General features: G+C 38.9%; 1 protein-coding gene across 2 annotated transcripts in view; it reads left to right on the forward strand.

Moving 5' to 3' along the window:
* Positions 1-24,007, forward strand: part of LOC101788187 (zinc finger protein OZF-like) — a 38,718-nt gene extending 14,711 nt beyond the window's left edge. Inside the window, exons 2-4 of one of the 2 annotated variants that reach the window (XM_023563670.2) lie at positions 19,189-19,315; positions 19,513-19,573; positions 21,221-24,007. In XM_023563670.2, the coding sequence (XP_023419438.1) occupies positions 19,189-19,315; positions 19,513-19,573; positions 21,221-22,856 (1,824 nt within the window). In that variant the 3' untranslated portion in view covers positions 22,857-24,007. The remainder of the gene's footprint in view (positions 1-19,188; positions 19,316-19,512; positions 19,574-21,220) is intronic. The other variant, XM_063253922.1, reaches the window with a different exon arrangement.
* The last annotated feature ends 730 nt before the right edge of the window (positions 24,008-24,737 follow it).

Raw genomic sequence — 24,737 nt, forward strand, 5'->3', positions numbered from 1 at the left:
GAGTTCCACCCTCCTGGGACAGGCTTCTGTGCCTTGGCTCCACTCATTGGTCCAGGCAGTAAGCTGCAGCCTGGCACCCACTCTTTTTTAAATTTTTTATTGTTTGGTTACAGAGCATATCTGTGTAGTCTGGCCTGCCTGTGAACTCTTGGCCATGCTCCTCTATCAGCCTCCAGCAGAGATTATATGCCTTTGTAACTGCACCCAGAAAAAAGAACATCTTTGAGCCCAGTTTCTCTAACCCATTTCTTCACCCTGTGGTGTCTACAGAAAACAGGGTTTATAGATAAACTGGCTGTTTGTATTTACATTTCTGTTAGCTCAGGGGTTTAGTAATTGGCAACTGCAAGTCACCATAGCAGAGGGAAATCTGTGTTTTATTTTGGGGAGAAAATTCATTTCTTGTTCAAAGCCCAAGGTCATTGGCTATTCTTATTATAATTCTTATCAAAGCAACTAATTTTGCAACTTTAAAAGAGGCCCTTTCCTTTGCTAGTGCCTAATTTATAAACTAAGTAAATAAACACTTTTTTACAATTGAACTACTGAAGCAAGGCTTTTCATAGAGTTCAGAATGCTGTGAAGTATTTGGGGCATGGTGATGCATTAGCCCCTGAAGGGAAAGTTCCTGCAGAGAACAACTTCCTGTAAGAGGTGCATGTTAATACCACACTGAAAAAAACAGTCAACTGGTGATAACAGGGATATAGAGATGTGATTAATGTGAGAATGGAAAGGGAAATGTATCTCCTATGAAAGAATGGCTGTAGCTTTAGGGCTGTGCTTAGACTTTAACCTGAAGTTAGAAACACAGAGCAAGGCATGGTGGCATATCCCCTTAATCTTGGCACTCAGGAATCTGACACAGGAGGATTCTTGCAAGTTTAGTTATGGCAAAACAAAACTTGGCTGTGAAGTGAGCTCGAGGACATACTGTACTGCATTGTGAAACCATGTCTCAAAGACAGTAAAAAATTTGCAATTCTAAGGTGAACTTTTTCCTGAAGTAGGGGTATATTCACATATTCAGGTTCTGCATGAGTATTAAAGAATAGGAATGAAAGTTCTTTTTGAATGAGAAAAGCCAAGGTGATTAAAAGGAATTGGAAGGGCAGAGGCATGTGGAGGGAGGCCCAGTTAGCACTAGAACAGTAAAGAACTTCTGAGGTGAACTTGAGCTAGTGTGACAGCACTGAAGGATTGTCTGCTTGTTAGGTCTAAGGAAAATGGTCACAGGCCTACAGAAAGTAAGGAAACTTTGTCATGGATAAATACTTCTTCTGTGTCTACAGGTCAGCTCCCCTAATCATCTCTAAGGTTAGATAGGAAATTAGAACACTAGCACTGGAAGCTTAAAGATATGTTGGACATCACAGCTGAAGTATCATGGGAAAGATTTTCAATTGGACACCAAAGATTTCAAGGCATATATGATGTTAATTATTTTCCAGTGACTGACCTCAGAAATTTGGCTCTTTCTTACATCCTTCCAAATATGAAAAAAAAAAAAATTAAAAAAAAATCTTTCTTTTGCCTTTTCAGTTGAGGTCTTTCTACTCTCCCCAAGGTGGAAGAAATGTTGAGACTTTTCCAGCACTTTGACTGTTGAGCTTGATATAGGAAAATGAAACACTCAACCTCCTATATGTCCAGTACAAGTTCATGTTCTCTGAATTTTAAGAATAAATTTTGTGAACAACACAGGTTAAAATGAGATATATTTATTTGAGAGAAAGAAAGGTTCTTTCTGACAGACAAAAGGGGTCCCAAGTGGATTACCAAAGACTGTGTTTTCTTGGAATTTTGATAGAGTATATCTATGAGGTGAGGCCAGTCTAAACAGGGAAAAATGAGAACTCAGAAGCCAGGCAGGCATGAGGTGGGGAAAAGCCATCATCAACCAATAAGTTTAATTGTGCAGATAAAATTGACTAAATCAGGAACAAATGGGGAAGACAGTCAGGTAGCAAGCAAGCATTGTTTATGGATCAATGTGACTCTTCCTATAGGATATTGAAATGGTGACTCTAGGCTTCTTAAGGTGATCCCTGTGTAATCCCTAAGCATTATACTTAAGGGTGTGGTTGCATTTCTTTTACTTCTATTTTGAGATCTGGCCCACAGTAAGAGGTGTGTGTCTCCAAAGTTACTAGACATCTGGTCTTTGTGGCAGCCCCTTAGAGTGCCTAGGTGTGTCTGGCTGCCTGTGATAATTCTAACTAGATCAGCAGCCTGTAACATGTTGACAGACATGTGCTACCTTGTTAGTTATACTATTGGGCCTGTGCTTCTCCTTCTGTAGTCCACACCATCCTTAACTCTCAGTGTCATGCATCATCCACTGTAGTTCTAGGGTTTCGGGAATGCACTGGCAGGACTGGATCAGTCTTTTCATTTCTATGTCACCACATTTCAACAAGCTTTCAGTGTTGGGGCAAAGTAAACAGCACTGAGACATGGTGGTGCATGAATATAATGCAAGCCCCATGGAAGCATAAACATTTTTCAAAACCAAGACTACCCTGGATAACTGAGCAAGAGCTTTATTAATAAGAGATGCACATTTAGGGTTTATGTACACCCAAAATTGTCTTTACTAAAGTGTATGGGGGCCTTAGATAATGAGGAGAAAATGTTTGCAGTTTAAACTTATATTGAATTTTTAAGTTGACACAAAGTTTCTACTAGTGATTCATGGCACAATGCAAAGTTTATATGCTCATGTCAGTGATGCAGAGATGAGTCTTTGGTCTCAGGAAAAGGACACCATGGATAATCAACTAGTGATTCAGAGTGTCCTTCATTCAGTGAGGTATGTGTGATGTTTCATGTTATATTATAAATTTGTCTTTCTTTTTGATCTGAAAAAAAGTTCAAGGCATTTGTACTTAGCAGGTTGAAAAAAATCTAATGCTTAATGATGAGGTTTACAATAGCAGGTTTGTCTTTTTACATTATCAATGCACTTTGTTTGTCATTTACTCATAGGTGGATCAAGTTGTTTTAATTTTGAAACTCAAATTGTACTTTTGGGTCATTCCTTCATGTTATCCCATGTAGAACATGAGCCTTACCCAGCTGTTTCCAGTTTAAAGAGCTGTATTCACCTGTTACTCCTGAGCAGCTCTATCAGGAGAGCAGTGCAATCCTGTTTGGAAATGTGAACAGTACTGTGGGCATTTTGTGTCTTTGTTTCCTGGGATTTTTTTTTTCTTATTGTACTGATGTGGTCCAATCTGGTCATACTGCTTATCATGTGTCCCTCAGAAAAGAAGATAAAATGGAAATTTTAAATTAGTAGAAACCAAGGTGAGTGGTTAGCCATTAGAGTTAGGATGAGTCATAACAAGTATTTCTGTAAAATATCTTTTAATGTCATCTCTGTAATAGAGTTTCAGGTTTATAATTTCAATTGAGTGGTGTCATGCAGCCTCAGAAGGATTTGAACTTTTGGCAGTTTCACCTTTCTAAAGGGAGAGGAGCTTCTAAGGTACCTAGGACTCATTAGAGTACTGACTACATGCATAGCTGTGTGAGCATACAGAAAGAGTTCTAAAAGGTGAATATACCATGAAAATCAGTAGATAGAGCATCTGGGGGCTATACTTAAGTAGAATCAGGAAAGAGAAAATGCACAGGAAAAGAAAACCTTTCTCAATAAATGTTTTGTGATTAATTTTTCCATTTAAAAATAAGATTTGGGAGTATTTGATTTTTCAAGATACAAATTATTCCTTTAATTCCATGAGTATGATGGTAGTACTCTTAAATATGACAAGCTGCAGAATACTGGAAAGATTTCATTCCATGTACAGATGATTTTGTGAGTCTTAGGAAGTAACTTGATTGCTATAGAGTTTTTTTGGTAAAATATTTCCTTTTTCTCCTACAAAATTTTAAGAGAATCAGAAAATAATTACAGTATCTGTGAATGGAATTCTTACCAAAGTAAAGATTAGTGTTTTGTGCTGATTACTTGTGTTTCTCATGATGAGTATGAATCTTCCAACCAAGTTTTAAAGCTCTGCACTTCTTAGTGGATAACTGGTTTGTAGCACATGGCAAAAGACTCACTTTGTATGTGCTTTGCAACGACCAGTATAACCTGGGTGGTATAGTAAGGGGAAAACAAGGCTTCTCACTTTCGGTACATGAGCACAGATGTTTGCCACTGTCTTAGGTTATTGGCCTCAGGTTTTCTCATCCTGTCAGATTAAAATCTTCAACTTTCCAGTGGAGATACTTCAGTATAGAGAGAACCTGAGAGACAGGAGTCATGGCTGAGATGCAATCTCATAGGTCATGCTTCTTCTCCACATGAATCCACATGCAGATATGTCTTTCCTAGTAACCCAGGTGTCTTCAAACTCACAAAATGTGACAATAGAAGGCTAAGCATCAGAGGTGTCAAGTTGAGTACATTACTTTGGAAATATTAGTAAACCACAAGGGATTAATTTTCAACCCTTGAGAAGGAAAGGGGTATTAGGGAAAATTTACCATGCTAAATCCTTGTCTACTCACAGGGAAGGAGTTGAGGGTGGGGCTGCATGCTGCTCTCATTCTGCCCTCCTAACAGGAACCCTAGCCCTTCTGCTAGGATTTGTCATAAGTCAGGATTCCCCTGTGATGTAGGGTAAAGTTAAGTGATATAGTTGGATATTTTATAAAAGTCATAATGCTGGAGACATCTAACTGTGCTAATTAAATGACAGCTTAAATATGTGTTGTTAAACAGACAAATTTCATCCTCATTAATGAGCTTCATTGTCATGAAGTTGAATTCCAAAATTAATGAACACACTCTCACAATTCCAAAGTCATTTAAAGATGTTTAACAATATCATCAGAATTTTTAAAAAAGTTTAACATAAGTAAATTTTAATATATGTTTTAGCATTGGCTATTGATCCGGCCTGCGGATCAATCTATGGTTCTCAACCTGGAGAGGGGATCGGGGATGGGGGCAGGACAAGAGAAAAGAGAGATGGAGACAGGATGAGGTTCCAATCGAGTCTTGTTTATTTTTAAAATGGCTACAACCTATATAGGGTGGGGGCGGGCCATAGGCAGGAAGAAGGCTTAATCTGATAGGTCATGGTCACATCCGGTTATATGAAATAAGCAGGAGAGGATTATGGGTAATGTAGGCAGACTGAAACAGGAAGTTTGCTTGTCATGTGCATTGCAGGCAAGGGGAGGATCATGGGAAATGTAGGCTGACACACAAAATGCCCTCAGGCAGGAGGGGCAGGGCAGCAGCAGCTATTCAAAACCGCTCCCTACATCTCCTCCCTTATTATTATATATATTTTTTGGAACATGGCAGGCCCTGGGAGGACAGCGCCTGCCTTGGGTCAAGGACTCCTCATATGAACCCAATCGAGCCTTACCCGTCATGGGCCCGCAGGACAGCTGTTGGTCCTGGACCTGTCTTAGGTGGCCGATTGGCATTACATATGTGTCCTAGTTGCCTGTCTCTGACTGCCTGTCCAGTGCCTCAGGGAGTCTGGGCCACAGCATCATGTGGGCCGTCAGTGGGTGAATTTTCCCGATGTTTGTTGTTTTGCCATTTCCAACCGATGGTAATATACCTGAATGGGCTTTGCCATAAATGTGTCAACCTTGTTATTAACATTATTAATGAGTGTTATGATCCTCTGGAAAACACAAGGTCCTACAGTAAGCAGCAACAGCAAGGCAGTTAGGGGTCCCGAGAGGGGGGCAATGTAAGGGGAGAGATCCTCCCACATGGAGGAGAAGGTGGTTGCTCCGATGCGCTCCTTTTCTCTCTCTTTGAGGCGCTCTCTCAGTAAACTCATGGACTCTTTGACTACTCCTGAGTGGTCAGCATAAAAACAACATTCTTCCTTGAGGGCTGCACATAAGCCACCCTCCTTCATAAATAGGAGGTCTAGTCCTCTTCTATTTTGCAGGACTACCTCAGATAAGGACGTCAGGGACACCTGTAGAGCTGTCACAGATGCTTCTATTTCTTTTAAATCCTGATCTACTGCTGCCTGTAATTGAGCTAGATGCTTATTTCCTAACACTAGAGCTGTGGTCCCTGTCCCTATTCCCGTTGCTACTCCTAATCCTAGTAACACAGCTAAAGTGAGCATCGCAGGTTCTCTCTTAGATATATAGCTGATCTGCGATGCCTGGAGGTAGTAGTCTCCTGGGTGGAAGGTTATGCGAGGAAGAACCTGTACAAGAACACAAAAATCTGCAGACTTGTTAAAAACAGCAGTTGCTATACAGGGTGATAGGCCAAAATTGCAGGCCCAAGACGTTCCTGGGGGTGGAATGAGGTAATTATTTGGCTTGAATTTGGAATGAATCTGGGCACAGAGTTGTGCTGCCAGTGCTGGTGGATGGCTGGAATCCCCAAGACAAGTTCCTCTACCTGAGACATCAGGGAGAGTCAGCTTGTGGTGATTGTTCCAGTCACAGGCAGATGAGCTAGAAGAACTGATAAAGGTTAAATTGAGGGCCTTTCCTTCATAATATGGGGGAGGAGCAACCAAGCATAACCAACATGATTGGGTGAGATCAGGTTGGGTATGATTTAAAGCCATGTATGCTCCTTTAATCAAACTGAATAGGTTAGAATGTGAATATTGAGAGGCAGGTACATGATCTGTCTGGTGTAGCGGAGCTTGAGAAACTGTTATGGCTGAGGGACTTACTGTGGTTATTTGAACAGTAGTAACAGGATCTGTAGTGGGCTGATTGTATTTTGGATTTGGATAATATTTTGGCTTTAGAGCAGAGTTTGGGCCTATGGGCACAAATGAAGTCTGTAGGGGGACCTTTTTTATGAGAATAAGACTTCCCCTGTCTTTACCTGACTCATAAACTCGCAGTCCCCAGGTGCGTCCTGTCAGCCAACCTGGGTCCTCAGGAGTGGTGACAGTGACGTTTAGAACCTGACAGGATCTTTGATTGGCCAGTGGGTAGTCACCTAGGCTGCACCCCGGTGGCCCCCATGTCAGTTTAAGGTGTTTATCGGGGAAGGCAGGTTGCCACCCTGTTGCAGCTGTTTCACAGCCCCAATAAGCACAAAAATATTCTCCTGGGGAATTACAATATGATCTGCCCCCGGTTGCTGCGGGACAAAGGTAAAAATGACTTTGTTTGGGACACTGGAGCCCTGGAAAGAACCAACAGGGTGTGGGCGCAAACCATGGGCTTCCTGATCCTACCCAAGTCGAAACCTTTTCTTCGTTGTTCCAGCGGCTAAGCTCCCATTTCCAGGGTTGATGGGGGTTGCTGTCCATTAGATGTAGTTGTGTCACAAGTCCAACGATGATCCATAAGGTTTTGACAAGTCGCACCATCTGTAAGAGAACACAGGGAGTTGTGCCTCAGGAGGAGATTTTATTCCTGGGCGTCACGTTGGGTTCTCGATGAGGAACTGTCTATTTGCTTTATAAGCCGTTCAGGGAGCCATCTAGCTCCTTTTTCCTGTTTGGAATAAATGCATACAGAGCCTCGTCCCCAGATGAGGACTGGGTCTGGACCATTCCATGTGTTGGTCAGGGGATCTCTCCAGAGAACAGATGCATATTGTGTGGCTGTCTGTGTGTGCCAGAAGCGAGATGCTGCAGAGTAGCCTAAGGCATCCAGGGATAAAAAATTCAAAATAAAAAGAGCATGTGAAAGAATATTTTTAGGAGAACCTCGGGTTGGATACCAGGTTCCTCCCTTCACCTTGTCTATGGTAGATTTGAGGGAACGATGTGCACGCTCAACAATGCCTTGTCCTTGAGGATTGTAAGATATACCTGTGGTATGGAGAATATTAAGGCACTTACAAAATTTGGCAAAAGAGGTACTAGTATAGCCTGGTCCATTGTCCGTTTTGAGTTGTTGAGGACATCCCAGAACTGAGAGAGCTGATAGCATATGGGCTATAATATGTTTAGTAGCCTCTCCAGTCTGGAGTGTGGCGAAGATGAAACCACTGAATGTATCAACACTTACATGTATATATTTTAGGTTGCCAAATTCATTAAAGTGAGTGACATCCATCTGCCACAAGGCATTGGGGATCAAACCTCTCGGGTTGACTCCCAGATGCTGAACAGGCAAATGAACAGCACAAGAGAGGCAGTTTTTTACAATTTGTCTGGCTTGTTCCCGAGTAATTTTGTGGAGGAGGCGGAGGGTCTGGGCATTGAGATGGTGTAGCTGATGAGCCTGTTGGGCCTCAGATATCTTGGAGTCATCTACAGGCCCAGAGTGGGCCATGAATACCTGTGCCCGGGTGGCAATATCAGCCAAGTGATTTCCCTGTGCAAGGGGACCTGGGAGGCTAGAGTGAGCTCGTAAGTGGCCAATGAAAAACTTATGACTGCGAAGCCGAATCATGTCCTGCAATTGTTTGAATAGGTCTGCAGCTGGGGAGGCATGGCTTATGGTTGCAACAGTTTCTAGTAATGGAACAGACTGAGCAAGGTAGGCACTATCGGTGTACAAATTGAAGGGTTGGTTAGGATAAGCAGTGAAAACTGCAAGAATGGCCTGTAATTCAGCTAGCTGTGCGGAAGAGGTGTTTGTCTGAAGGGTAAAAACATTGTCTTGGCCTACATAAGCAGCCTTGCCAGAGGAGGAGCCATCAGTAAAAAACACTAGGGCACCAGAAAGGGGCTCTGAAGCTGTGATTTTGGGGAATACAAATGGATGACGGTTAGCAAAATCAACTAACTTATCTGGAGGGTAATGGTTATCAATGGTTCCTGAGAAGGAGGCTATAGCAATAGGCCATGCCTCAGTGGTCTGAAGTAACCAGTCCACTTGATCTTTGGTGAAGGGTTGAATGATAATATCTGGTTCTTTTCCATAATAACATTTTCCTAGCCTTCTGCCTTGAATTATCAGGTCAGAGACTGCTTGGTAGTAAGGCAATAATACTCTCTTTGGGGAAACTGACAAATGAAGCCACATAAGAGGAGCCTGTTGCCAAAATACTGCCGTGGGAGAAAGTTTTGTATTCAAAATGAGATAATGCAGTGGCCTATTATAATCTATGAATGAGACAGTTTGTCGAGCAATAGCCTCTTCTACCGCATGGAGTGTTTTTCTAGCATTAGGTGTAAGCTCTCGAGGGGAAGTTGGGTCAATGTCTCCTCGGAGGATCTCATAAAGGGGTTGCAGGTCATGTTTGGTCAATTTTAAATAGGGCAAAAGCCAATTAATATCACCCAGAAGCTTTTGAAAATCATTAAGTGTCTTAAGGCCATCAAGCCTTAGCTGAGGCTTTGGAGAAAACACCTGAGTGCCTTGTAACTGAAAACCCAAATATGTATATGGGTCAGTAAGCTGGACCTTGTCAGGGGCTATTTGAAGCCCAGCTTTTTGTAAGGCAGCTTGTAATGCCTGGTAACACTGTAAAGTTTGGTTCTGACTCTCTCCCGCCAAGAGGATATCGTCCATATAATGAGAGATATATATATCTGGCCAATGATCTCTAACTGGCTGTATTGCAGCAGCGACAAAAGACTGACATAGCGTTGGAGAGTTTGCCATACCTTGTGGTAAGACCCGCCATTGAAATCTCTGCATAGGGGCTCTAAAATTAATTGATGGAAGACTGAAGGCAAAACGCTTTTGGTCATTAGGATGTAAAGGAATAGAAATAAAGCAATCTTTAAGATCAATGACAATTTTAAAAAATCCCAGAGGAATGGCACTGGGTGAAGGGAGTCCTGGCTGCAGATGTCCCATTAAGACCATGGTCTTATTTATTGCCCTAAGGTCTTGTAGCAGCCTCCATTTCCCTGACTTCTTTCGAATAACAAAGATGGGTGTGTTCCAAGGGGAATCACTGGGGACAATGTGGCCCGCATCTAACTGTTCCTGCACCAGCTGCTGTGCGGCTGCGAGCTTTTCAGAGGTAAGGAGCCACTGATCGACCCAAACAGGTTTGTCTGATAACCAAGTAATCTCTTTTGCATGGGCCGCAGGAAGGTCAATGACCCCTATTGAAAATGGCCTAGGCCTGCTTTAGAGGGGTTTGGAGTTGGGGAAATAGGCACTTTAATGCCTGAGCCTCGTTTGCCTAAACCTTGATTAGGAAGGAAGCCCTGAGTGAGCATTTGTTTGGTGACTACAGCATTGGGACTGCCCATCATCATTCCCATTTGAGTTAGCAAATCTCTGCCCCACAAGTTAAGGGGCAGCCCTTCTACAATATAGGGCTGTATGTGCCCCTGATTGTTCTCACTATCTTTCCAGGTAAGTAGACTGGCACTACGTTGTGGATTTTTAGATTGTCCAATCCCTTGTAAGTGCGTCATAGTGGTTTCTAAGGGCCATGTGGGAGGCCAGTCCTCCTTTCTAATGACTGTTACATCAGCACCTGTATCTATGAGCCCTGAGAAACTTTTCCCATTAAGCAATAAAGCCATAAGGGGTTTATCTTTGGAAATGAATTGAGCCCAATATATATCTGAGGATCCAAGGGAAGAATTTCCCCTATAGGAAGCCACATCTGCATTAGAAGTTTGAACTAAAGGCAGCAGCACCAACTGAGCAATACGTTGTCCTTGGCTAATGGAAACTAGGCCAGAGATAGAGGATACCATGACAACAATTTCGCCAGTATAGTCGTTATCTATGACTCCTGGAACAACTTGTAACCCTTTCAATATTGTGCTGCCGCGTCCAAGAATTAACCCACAAGTGCCCTTGGGAAGAGGGCCATAAATCCCGGTGGGGATGGCTTTGGGCAGCCTCTTCTGCTAATTGTGACCAATCAACTTCCTGGCCACTGGAAAGGTCAGGGTAAATAGGGCGGTATGGAGGAGGGACCATGGCGGCGCCATTTTGAGGACCCTCGTGGTCTCTAGACAAAGGGAGTGTCGGCACATCGCCATCTTGAACAGGCTCCGGGATCTCAAGGACAACAGAGCTGGGAGGGCTGGGTGCCTTAGATAAGACTGGTGGTGGCGGAGTACAATTGCAGGAGGCAGCTAACGCAGCCTCACCCTGGGCAAGCGTCTCCGCGATCTGGGGATCTGCGTGACGTTGTGCCAGCAGCTCAGAGATTAAAGTCCAATATGAAAAAGCAGTTACAGGAACCTTTTTTGGACCAAAAACTTCATAATAGTCCTTAAGAGCATCTCCTACTCTATTCCACCTGTTTAAATTAATCGTACCCTCTAGAGGGAACCATGGACACACTGAATGTATGAACTGAAAGTACTTTATTAGTTCTTTTGTCTTAACCTTGATCCCTCTAATCTTGAGAGCCTCCCTGAGGCCAGTCACGAACAATTCGTGCTCACTGAGTGCTTGTCCCATGTTAATGCTGTTCACCTACCGTGATTCAGGCGAGACGTAAGGTGGCCGTCTGCACAGATCACAGGAACAATATCCTTGAATCAGTCACGCTGGCCAGCGCTTTACTCCTGTGAACGGTCCCGCGTCGTTATCCCTCGTGCCAGGTGAGGTCCCTTCGTGGTCGCCACTTGATCCGGCCTGCGGATCAATCTATGGTTCTCAACCTGGAGAGGGGATCGGGGATGGGGGCAGGACAAGAGAAAAGAGAGATGGAGACAGGATGAGGTTCCAATCGAGTCTCGTTTATTTTTAAAATGGCTACAACCTATATATGGTGGGGGCGGGCCATAGGCAGGAAGAAGGCTTAATCTGATAGGTCATGGTCACATCCGGTTATATGAAATAAGCAGGAGAGGATTATGGGTAATGTAGGCAGACTGAAACAGGAAGTTTGCTTGTCATGTGCATTGCAGGCAAGGGGAGGATCATGGGAAATGTAGGCTGACACACAAAATGCCCTCAGGCAGGAGGGGCAGGGCAGCAGCAGCTATTCAAAACTGCTCCCTACAGGCTATGATTAAAATAATTGTTAGGACCTTGCCAGGCATGTGTAAACTTCTGTCTTGTATCTGGAGTCATGTGATAAATGAATAAACTGTTGAATACATTAGTTCTATTCCTTATAATGATAAAAGTTGGATGTTATGATAGGAATTTAAATAACCAAAGGTGAAATAACTTGCAAAGTTACTGGCTGTTAAACACATAAACTGATCTCTTTGACTTAGGAAATTCACTTGTACATGCAATTTTTAAAAACTGGAATTCAAACTCAAAATCCTACATTTCCAGGCAGGCACTGTGCTGCTGAGTTATATTCTGTGCATTGTAAAAGAATTTTTTCTGAGTGCAGAGAGAGAAGGACCATTGGTCATATGACTATTCTAATTCATTGTCAGTTACTGGACTTTGTTGAAGAGGACATGCTAAATGACGCACCTTGTGATTTTTTTTTTATAGCTTTTTCCTATATGGTTTTCACATTTTTGAAATTATGTCAATGTGAATTGCATTTGGTATATGCTCATAATTTCAATCCACTTGTTTATACCTGCTCAATATTTAGATTGCACATATCTGTATTTCAATCCAGAGATGTTGTTTGTGGTACATTATCTTATAAGTTCTATTAATTTTTGATGGAACTTTAATTTTCCTACCATAAACACTGTTATTTGAAAGTGACTACATTTGCATGCATTCCAACTGATTCTCTGCTAATTTTATTTTGTTTGTGTCTTTTCTGTGTCCACTGACATCATTACAGGATGTTTTTCTCTAGATTTTAATGTATTTAGTTACATTAATTATTGAATAATGCCTCCAATACTTTTAAGAGTTTCTTCTCTATTGTCCTTTAGAATATGCACAAATATAGAGCAATGAAATATCCTGTTTTCTGTAGGGTGATTAACATTTTATATTTCAGCAGTTTTCTGTACCTCTGTCTGGGAACTCAGATCCCACAGGCTCAGGTACGGCCCTGTTAAGGGCACTGCTGGCCCTCGTCTGAGACTTATCTAAGACTGCAATGCAGATTAATGCCATGCACTCAGCTCATAGTTCTGCCTTGTGTTCTGTAATGTTCTGAAATTGGAGTGTTTGTTCTTTTCCAGTACCTATATCCACTCTTGTTAATATGTTTTGAGGCATTGATTTTGAGCAACTGAAATAACTCAAAAAATGTGCATTCACTGTCATGATTATGAAATCCTTAATTATTTAAGCTTTTTTTTGAAACATGTAATTTAAAATTTGTGGTTTGATGTCTCATTCTAAGAGTATTCTTAATTTGTTTCTGCTTTTCATTTCTAATTTAATTCCAGCACTGTGTAAGAGCATAAATTCTTATAAATGATTGATTTTTCTCTTCCATTCCTGTTTCTCTTTTGGTAGTTAGTTGCTCTTTATAGTGGGATATCTATTAAGGAATGATATTTGTTTTTAAAGAACTGCAGATTGTACACATGGAATATAGTCAAACTAATGTAGCTTCAGTGATTTGTTGAATTAGGTCCACCCAGGTATGTCATTTTTCACAGTTTTCTATTTAATCTATCATCATCAGTGTCCACCTAATAACCACTGCTCTCCAGGTGGTGTGAGTATTTGCCCATTACATAGTTTTGTACTTATCCATCAGCTTTGTCATGTGTTCTCTCCATTCCTTTTAATCTGACCTGTTCTCCTGATAATTTTACCTGCTGCCCTGATAGGTTGACCTTTTCTCCTTTTGGTGAATTTAGCATTATACAACTCTTAGCTGTGGATTTATTGCACTGATATTTGCAACTGTAGTTTGCTTAGCACCAACTATTATGGATATTGTCTCATCATTTCATGTCTGAAGACAGATAAGCAGACATAAAAAATAAATACCTGAATTGAAATTTATTGTTAATCAAAACAATAAATTTAAAGAAAAGCTTATTCTCAAAATTTTTTTGTTTAGATTTAGTGATAACAATGAAAGTGTCCCACATGTATTCCCAGAGATTTAGCATTGGATCTTAGCAAGAAATAAAGTAACCCAGTGATAAAATCCCTTCAGATCAGAAGGTTTTATTGCCTTATTGAAGGCCAATACTTCTTTGGAGGGGGCTGGGGATTTAGCTCAGCGGCATAAGCACCTGCCTTGCAAGCAGGCAGTCATGAGTTCAATCCCCGGTACCAATAAAAAGCAAAAAGACAAAAAAAAAAAAATACTTCTTTGGAAATTTTCCAATGTTTACAATGTGTTCTTTTTCATGGAGACTGTTTTTGGTGTTTGTGTTTTTTTTTTTTGTTTTTGTTTTTATTTTAGTTTCTGCCTTTTTCTTTTCAGGAACTGCTTTAGAAATTGCACAGAGAAATACTTTGTGAGGTTTTGTTGTATTTCTCAATTTAATCATTTTTTACTTTTGTTCTCCAGGGCTGGTGAACAAGGCCAAAGTTCTTTGTCATTTAGTCTTTTGGTCACAGTTTCTGACTCTTTAATTTCACTTGAAAAGAATCACATGTATTTCCAGGAATGATAGCACAAAATATTTTCTAGACATTGTAAAGAAGTACCTTTCCTGTGGATTTTTATAAACCCATAGTAAATGTGTTTGTGGAATTTAGGAGCTGAGTGGTGATTTAGTAAATCTAATTGTTTTGTTCTTACAAACTTCAATATTTGGTAATTTTCACAAATTACCAGATTTAGATTTAGATTTTATTTTCTATTCAGTATTTCTCCTGAGTCAATAAGTGTTTGATTATTTTTAGATTTGTGCTCATTGATCTTTACTCTGAATGTAAAATCTTTATTTGTTTCCAATAAATGTTTTCTTGTTTAATTCCCCTCTTCATAGATTTCAGTTTCATAGTTTCAGTTTCTTCTAATTTTCTTGGCTGCTTGCATTTCGTCTAAGGAAACTTTTTCATTAACTGTGTGTTTTTATTTTTTTTTAAATTTTATTTAAGGAGAAAAAGAAAAAAAAGCAGAAAAAGGGTACAAGTTATACAGAATTTCAGAAAAAAAATAAACAGTAGGAAATCACTAGTTAATGGATTAGATATTGTCATTTTAGAAATATTTGTTCAAATTACAAAATTAAAGCTTATATAGTGGACATTCAAACAGTGAGATAAAACAGTTCTGTTCAATGATCCAACAAAACTCAGTAATATCATTGTCTATCTTATACACTTAAATATACATGCACTTATATCATTTAGAGCACTTTATTTTCCTCTCTTTTGTACAATGACTATTACACATTTTGGGTTTTATTGCTCTCACAGTTCTTATTACTTTTTTTGGAAGAGAGTAAAACCAAATGTGACATAACAGAACAGAGTCGGTCAAATCAAAAGGGTGGACATAATGGATAATGTAAAAACAATAATACAAGGTGATCAACAATGGTTACCATAATGCCTCCCGCTATCTCTAATAGAATTGCCTATATCATCAGTTATAATAACAAAACCAAAACATTGGAGACATTACAGGTCTTCAAAAGTAGATAATAGTCAACCAGAATGGGCGTCATAATGAATCCCACTATCTTCACAGCTGTTGCCTATACTTTCAAACCTGGTACTATCAAGCAAAACAGAATAGAGGAACATCAGTCAAAACAAGATGGTGAGAGCAATACAGGGCTTCAAATCAAGTTAATAGTAAATCAAAGTTGGTTACTATAATATATTCTCCTATTTTTTTATTTATTTTTCCCTTCATTAAAAGGATAAAAATAAAGTAATAAAATGGAGATTGAGATAAAAGAGGGCATAACAACAAAACAGTGCAGAAAAAAACATAACCATTTAAGCAAAATAGTGTTTTACCACAAGATAATCCTGACATAAAAGTAGTTACCATATTGTATCTTTCCTTGAAATCTTTGAGTACAACTTTGTATACTGTAGCATCAAATATATCAAAACAATGTAAAACCATTCAAGAGAATGACAGTATTACAGGGTATTTAGAATCAACTAACAGAAAATGAACAATGGTTTCTGTATAATCTCCTTGTCTATAAAAGTTTTTGTTTATACTATCACATATAATAAAATCCAATAAGATACAACATGCTAAGATCAATGGAGACAGAAGAGCAAAAGCTTGATGAGACTTCAAAACAAGATGATACTAAATCAGTATTACCTATTATGACGACGTTTTCTCCAAAATAGCCGTTCCTATCATCCAGTCTTCTCTGCCTCATTTCTGTTGAGCTCTTTTTCTGTCATTAGTTGTCAGTTTGTCTTCTTCATTTTGTTTTCTGCTCCATTCATTGTGGCCTCTCTGCCACTATTTCTGGATTCTTCATATTTTTCTTTTTTAGAATATCCTGCAGTATTCTCTATAGAGTTGAATTGGTAGTTGCATATTCCCCTAGTTCCTCTTTATCCTGGAAGCACCTTGTTTTTCCACTGATTTCCAGGGATAGTTTTGCAGGATATATCAATCTTGACTGGAGGTTATTATCTTTCAAACCTTGAGTTATTTCCTCCCACGCTCTTCATGATTTGATGGTTTGTGCTGAGAAGTCTGCTGTAATTCTGATGGGTTTTCCCTTGTAAGTGATCTGTTTCTTGTGTCTGATGGCATTTAATATTCTGTTTTTATATTGGATTTCTGGTATTTTGATTATTATATGTCTGGGTGTAGCTGTGTTTGGGTTGTAGGTGGCTGGGGTCCTGAATGCTTCATGCATCTGAGTATCTTTACCTTTTGCTGAATTAGGAAAATTCTCTTGAATTATTTCTGTGAGTAGCTTTTGTACTTCATTTGTTTGTGTCTCTACTTCTTCTTTTATGTTCTTAATTCTTAAGTTATAGATCCTCTTACCATCTTCTAGTCTTTGTATTATTGCTGTTTGTTTCTTTGTTATTTTTAACAAGTTTTTCATTTCATGCTCCTATACAAATCTGGCCTCCAGTTCAGATAATCTATCCTTAGTTTCTTTCAAGCTGTTATGCCAGTTTTCGATAGAGTTTTTAGTTTCCTGGTAATCTCTTTGAACCTGTTTCACATATTCTGTGCTTTCTCTATTTTCTCCATCAAACAATTCTCCCCTCTTTTTCTGTTCTTCCATTCCACCATCTGTTTTTTCTTGGGTGGTGCTTAGCATTTCTCTAACTATTCTGCTTATTTCTAGCTTCAGGTCATTAATAACTTCATTCCTGGACTCGTCTATGAGGCTCTGGACATAGCGCTTTATGTCTATTGGTGCGGTGTCTGCTATTGCCTGTTTCTCAGGATTGGGGGCCGAGGGGCCTTTCTTATTGCTCCCTCTTCCCATATTCTTTGTTCCTTTATATATGCAAGCATATATAGGAGGCCCAGCTTCCTTCCCTGTTGGCCACAGTCTGATTGAATTGCGCTGGCTAGGTGTTCCCGCCCACTGCAGCGCACCAGGGAGTTATGGACCAGGCAGCCTGTGCAGGCCACCCCCCCTAGGTCACCTTCAGGTGCTGGGACCTGGGCGGTGCTAGGCTACTGGGTCTCAGCCAGCAGCGTCATGTAGGCTAGGCACTGCTCACCAGTCCCACTTGATAGGGTATATATAACTGAAATCACTACAGCGCCCTGTTCTGGCAAGTCTGCCTATTCCCAGAATGTCCTCTGTTAGAGCCTCCTAGATTGTGGAAGAGTCCCAGCTTCTCTCACTCACTGCAGGTCAATGCACGGCTCCCCACCCGTCCTGCTCTCAACTCTGTTCACCAATTCCCGTTCTCAGAGCTTTCGCACGTCTCTCTCCCTGCCGAGCCGATTCAGACGCAACTGTGGCAGCAGGAAAACCAAATCGCAGTTTCCAATGGCACGGGCTCCAGCTTCCACACTGAGGCTTTATCTGTTCCTGTTATAGCATCAGGATTGCATTCCCAATTGGTTTCTCTCAGCCCAGTTCAGCTGGGCATATCTCCTCTCTTGCTTAGGATTCCTCACTCTGCACCATTCCTGGATTCTAAGCTGGGTCTTTCAGAGAGCCTCCTTAGCTGCTGCTATCTGTCCACCATGTTCTCCTGGAAGTCAACTGTATGTTTTGTAGTATAAATTGCATAGTCATTCATGTTTCTTTTTCCCATTTCAGTGCACTTAGGCAAGGAGACTGTACAGTCCAGAATTCTAAGGACATACCTGTTTCTCTCTGAATGTAAATGAAATGTATTGTGCTTCCTTCCAGAGAGTCACAACATGAGGTGAATTGTGCAACAATATTCTGCTTCTATTTGGATGCGGAAGGTTGTCACCCTTTCCTTAGATCAATTTGTCCAGCAATATGAATGTTGAACTTTGAATGTTTTTCATGTTTATTGTGCAAAATATTTCCTTGCTCACAAGCATTAAACATTTGTAGGCTTTTTTCTAACTTTTATCTATAATTGTTGAAAAAATCAAAGGTGTGTTTAGTTTGGTTCTTTTGGTATTGGAAATTGAACTCAGGTCCTTGCACATATCAGCCAGATGCTTGTACCACCAAGATATATCCCTGGTACAAAGCTGTGATTGGTAAATGACTGAATTAATTTTAGATTTCATTTGGTGATGGAGTTTGATGAATGGCCTCATTTTGTAGTCTGAACTGTCCTTATTACATAGCGAAGATTGGACACTACACATGGCATTGCTGAAATTCCTGGTAATCCTCTTACACCAGCCTCTCAAGTTCAGGGAGAACAGGCCTGTGTTACCCCAGTGGGCTGAACTCTTCCTTCTGTATTTGTGACCAGTTAGTTTGCTATACCTTCATTTTCATTGCATTTCCAAAATATTCTTTCCCACATTGTCTTCCTTTACACGCAAGTAGAATTTTTAGTATTCAGGTACAAGGACAACCTTGGTGTTCCTGGGCTATAGGTTTATAACTAACTTTCCCTAAATTCCTTGTCTAAAAAATGATCAAATAAATCTTTATTTCCATTAAATTTCAGTACTTCATAAACCTCCTTTCATATGCAACTAAATATTTATCTAGGAAACCAGTTTCAAGAGTGTAAATGCTGTCTAGAAAGAAGGATGAACTCAGTGTTATGAATAACACTATTGTTGTTTTGTCAATGTTGGTGTTTTGTCAATGTTCATTTGCAGGCTCCCTCTTTGAGCTCTTCTTTGCAGTCAGTAAAAAGTAAAATATAGGCAGCTCTGCAAGTCAAGCCATGCTAAATTTCTGTGGTGCTTTGGCAGTGTGTTATAGTGTAGCGTCAGTATTACTGAGTGACTATATTTGAATGTGCTTGTGTTTTGATGACCATGACATGCAGTCAATTCTTGAAAGAATGACCTTCAGTTAGACATTTTATAAGTGAAGCTGAGATATATTAGTTATGTTTCTAACCTTGAGTACTCTTGTCATTATGTAGGAGATAGTGACCTTTGAGGATGTAGCTGTGAAGTTCACCCTAGAAGAGTGGGATTTGTTGTCTCCATGCCAAAAGAAGCTCTACAGAGGTGTTATGTGGGAAACATATATGAATATTACTGAAATGGGTAAGGATGATATGTTTTATTATTTATACAAAAAGCACTAATGATTACTCAGTGATATTAGTTTAATTTATTTGATAATTATAATATTGGCTTATATATCTCAGGCCTGATTATATGATACCATGAGTATAACTGGAACCAGTGATATTTTAATGTAATGTTATAGTGAATTTTTTATGTGTATATCTGTAATACAGGAAGAATATGGTATAACCAGCAAGTTAAAGAAGAGGAAAAAAATTTCTCAAGAAATCTAAGGTAACTGACACACATAAGAGAAAGGGAGCATTTCTTTAGTGTCAGTATTTAAGCATGAATATTGCAACAAAGGAACTTGAAGAAATGAGATCATGGAACTCTTTATTTAAACTTAGAAAAATATCAAGAGATACACTTGTTTTGATTTTGTTTTATTTGGGAATCCATAGACAAGTATTTGAATGTAGGAATCAGAGGTAGTGCTGATACTATGTCACAAAAAAACACTATCTAATACATCAGTTTAAAAACTGCCTTCATGGTAAACATCATGGAGATGCATGAGAATAAATTTAAATATAGTATTCTAATATGTAGGAAATAAAAATAACTGAATTTTGATAGAAACTCATCTTCAAAATGTCCATTTATTTATATATGTGAATACTGAGGTTTTCATAATGTAAAAAATTTTTTACATAATTTCAACTTTCAAAATGCAAATGAATGTTACTGTTTATAATAAGTACTTTGAAAATATCCTATAGAATGTTGAGCTTTTCATGTTTAAATTTCCTCATACATTGTTGATGTATACATAAAATTGAAACATAGTAATAAATATTCAGATGTCTCAAAGTTAAAATAAAGTTTCATATTTTTTAACATACACAGTATATACTTTTGTTTTTTACTTTTGAGCCATGATTTTTTACTGTAGCTCAGGCTGACTTTGAACTTGCTGTGTATCCCATACTGGCCAAAAACAAAGAGGCATCCTCCTGACTGTTAAGTGAGTTGTTCTATATCATTATGTGCATTGGTTCTCAGTATACTGTCAAAAATATCAAAATCATCAAATGTTAATGATCCACACAGTGTGTTGTTTAATGCAACCCATGAAAGAACATTTAGAATCTCTAATTAAAGAATAAATTTATAGTAGCTAAACTATGGGAGGAGCCCTGATGCCCATCACTGGTTACCAAGGTAAAGAAAATGTGGAGTCAGCTCATCATGATGGTGTATCCTTGCAATCCCCGCACTCTGGGAGGCTGAAACAGCAGGATGCCCACCTGATGCTCAGGCTGAGCAAGTTCATGTTCAATGAGAATCTCTCATAAAAACAAATAATGCATCAGCAAATTTACTTCAGTCTAATACCTGTGTTTAACTCTACACTGAAAAACATGCTATACAAGGAACCATAAGGCTGTTTTTGTTTCCCAGTGAACAAAAATAATTGGATCTTAAGTGAAATAAATCATACACAGTAATGGAAATATCACAGGTTTCCTTGTAAATGGGAAGTTAATAGCATATAAGAGGAGTAAAAGTAAAGAGAGATAATATGAGACCAGAAACCCTTACTTTCTGTAGATGAGAAAGATGATCAGGCTAAATAGATGATGGGGAAAATGAAGACATGAGGGGCTAAAAAACAATGATCAATATTTGGTAGTCATTTGTACCAATCCTAAAATCATATTATGTATCAGAATCATGTACCAATTTAAAATTTTCAAATGAAAACCATCTTCTTTAGAATGACTAGTACTTTGAAAGAAGTCCTGCAGGACAATGAGTCAGTTAACCATCAGAATTACTTAGCAGGCATCAAGCCAAGCTAGTCATAATAAATATCAGTTGTTATTCAGGAGCTTTTCCCATTGTGACTGATATATCTTTCTTTGTATTTCTTTATAGATATGATGAAGACAATTATTTGAGAATTGAAGAGCAGCAATATAAATGTAATGAAAATGTAGAGACCTGCAGTGATTTCCAGTCCTTTCAGAAGCATGAAATGAGGAAGACTGCTCAGAGACCCTGTCAATATGGGCAATATGAGGAGGTCAGATCTGATCTTAGTGAACAAACTCACGCTGGCCAGAAAATCTTTGTAGGTAACAAAAGTGTGAAAGCCCACACAACACCTAACAGTGTTCAAATCCACAAGACAAACCACAGTTTGGGAAACTCATACATACAAAAATACTATGAGAATAATTCTATGTCTTCATTCAATATTGAAAAACATGTTAGAAAATATGGTAGAGAGAAACATCCTATAACTGAGAAATGTGCAAAAGCATTACCTCACAGTAGTTTCTTTAAAAAACATAAGAAACTTAGCACTGGAAAGCAACCATATGAATGCAAGCAATGTGGGACAGCATTTAGTAAACTCAGTAGCTGTGAAAGAAATAAAAATATTCACACTGGGGAGAAACCCTCTATATGCCATAAATGTGGGAAAGCATACAGTAAAGCCTCTGCTTGTAAAGCACATGATAGAACTCACACTGGGGAGAAACCCTTTGTATGTAAGCAATGTGGGAAATCTTTCAGTATAAAGTGCAATCTTACTAGACATAAAAGAATTCATATTAAGGAGAAACCCTATGTATGCAACAAATGTGGGAAATCATTCATCACAGCATATGATTGTAAAATACATGATAGAACTCACACTGGGGAGAAACTCTTTGCATGTAAGCAATGTGAGAAATCTTTCAGTCAAAATGCTAAGCTTATTATACATGAAAGAGTTCACACTGGGGAGAAACCATTTGTATGTAAGCAATGTGGGAAATCTTTTGTCCGAAAGGACAGTCTTATTAACCATGAAAGAATTCACAGAGGGGAGAAACCCTATGTATGCAATAAATGTGGGAAAGCATTCCTGACTGCATCAAAATGTAAAATACATGATAGAACTCATACTGGGGAGAAACCATTTGAATGTAAGCAATGTGGGAAATCTTTCAATCAAAAAAATAGCCTTATTACACATGAAAGAATTCATACTGGGGAGAAACCCTATGGATGCCCCAAGTGTGGGAAAGCATTCAGTACAGCCTCTGCTTATAAAGAACATGATAGATCTCATACTGGGGAGAAACCTTTTGTATGTAAGCAATGTGGGAAATCTTTCAACCGTAAGTACCGGCTTATTACACATGAAAGAATTCACACAGGGGAAAAACCCTATGTATGCAACAAATGTGGGAAGGCATTCATGAGTGTGTCACAATGTACAACACATGAAAAAATTCACACTGGGATGAAACCATTTGTATGTAAGCAATGTGGGAAATCTTTCAACCGTAAGTACAGGCTTATTACACATGAAAGAATTCACACAGGGGAGAAACCCTATGTATGCAACAAATGTGGGAAAGCATTCATGAGTGTGTCAGAATGTAAAACACATGAAAAAATTCACACTGGGATGAAACCATTTGTATGTAAGAAATGTGGGAAGTCTTTCAATAAAAAAAATAACCTTATTAGACATGAAAGAATACATACTGGGGAGAAACCCTATGGATGTGCATAGTGTTGGACAGCATTTAGAAGAGCCTCTGCAAAACTCCTGAAAGAATTCACCTGGGGGAGAATCACTTTATCTAACAAATGTGGAAAAGAATTCAGTACAGTGTCTGGTTGTAAATTACATGATAGAATTCTCTGCAGATGTAATCAGTGTAGAAAATCTTTCAGTCAAAGTGGTATCCTTATTATACATGAACTAATTCCCACTGGTGAGAAACCCTTTGTATGTAAACAGTGTTTGAAATCTCTGTCAAAATTGTACCCTTGTCATGAAAGAACTCACAGTTGGTAGAACCTCTATGGATACAACCAGTATGGCAAAGCATTCAGTATGCAGAGGTGCTAAAATAAACCCTAGCTGTCTATGTAAGCAATTTGGGATATCTTTCAGCTATAGTAGTAGTTTTTGTGTATATAAAAGAATTCACTCCATAGATAAACCCTACCTATATGAGTACCGGGATTTGTTGAAAAATCTGCACTGCATAAACATAAAATATCCCACACTAGGGAAAAATACTTATGAATATAACGAGTGTAGGAAAACTTTCCACTACTAGAGAGATTGTTGCTCCATGACAGAACTCCCTCTGTGTACTAATTCTAAGTATTTCAACAATGGTTGACAGCATTTAGTGCACAAAAGTGCCATCAAATAGAGGAATAATGTACACAAGAAAGAAATCCTGTGTATGTAGTCAGTGTGGAAAAGATATGCTGCAGGTTTTCCCTTCTCCAAATAAAAGATTCCTTCACATTAGGGAGTAACTGCACGTAAGAAGTATTTGGAAAAAGTTGTGATGTCAGAGGTGCAAACATTCTGAATAATGTCATATTGTGGCCTGAACCTATGAGTGCAATGTGGGAAAGCATTTGGTATACATGGTTATTTTTAATCCTGTGTAAGTAATCATAATAAAAAGAAATCATAGGTACATACATGACTATTTTGAAAATAATTCATAAATTTCTTATGGAGGGGAGACGTAAAAATAATGCTTAATTAGTGCTGTAAATATATGTTCAAAAGTTTTTTTGAAAACACCCTTAAGCACAGAGTTATCAAAAAATGTTTTGTTTCTTTTTTTATAAATCACACAGAAATATCTCATCTATTTTTGTAGTCTTAATAAAAAAGTACAGTGTTTAAAGAAATTTAAGTATGCTGAATCTTTTTTCCCATGTTCTTTATCCACCACTGTTTTGTCTTATTGGATGACACCCAATTTTTTCATGACCATTTTTCCCACCAGAATCTGTAACTCTTGTGTCGGTTTACCCTGAATGATGGATACATTCATATACAAAATTGTGCTTGTATTGCTATGCTTATGGTAAGATACAACATTACAGGATCTAAAGCAGACTCAGTCACTGTTAGAAATAAGAAAGAACTTAAATTAGGGAAAAATCTTATGTATGCAACAAATATACAAAATGTTCAGTACAAAAACAGGTTCTAATATACATGATAGAACTCTCAGTAGAGAGAAACCTTATGTAGGTAAACAATGTGGGAAATCTTTCAGTCAACATTGTACCCTTGTACATGAAATGAGTTCTTTCCTCTATTTCCTGCTCCTCTCCATTTTTGAAAGATATATGCCCCTTCTTCCTATTACACATCATGTCCTTTTTTTTTTAATCATTGCCAGTGATCGAACTCAACCACCTGCTTGCAAGGCAGGTGCTTATGCTTCTGAGCTAAATCCCCAACCCCATACATCATGTACTTTTATACCAATTTAAACTCCATCCCTCTTGTATTACATCAGTCACTTAGTAGCAGAATCCTGAATATGCAAGTGAATTGGGATTTCACACAAGTTCCTAAGGTTCAAAGGAAAATGCTTGAAATATTCTCAGGATAGGAATGGGTGTCATA

This window comes from Cavia porcellus, unplaced genomic scaffold, assembly GCF_034190915.1.
Source record: "Cavia porcellus strain 051 isolate PalLab524CR breed Dunkin Hartley unplaced genomic scaffold, mCavPor4.1 scaffold_7, whole genome shotgun sequence".
NCBI classification, from domain to species: Eukaryota; Metazoa; Chordata; class Mammalia; order Rodentia; family Caviidae; genus Cavia; species Cavia porcellus.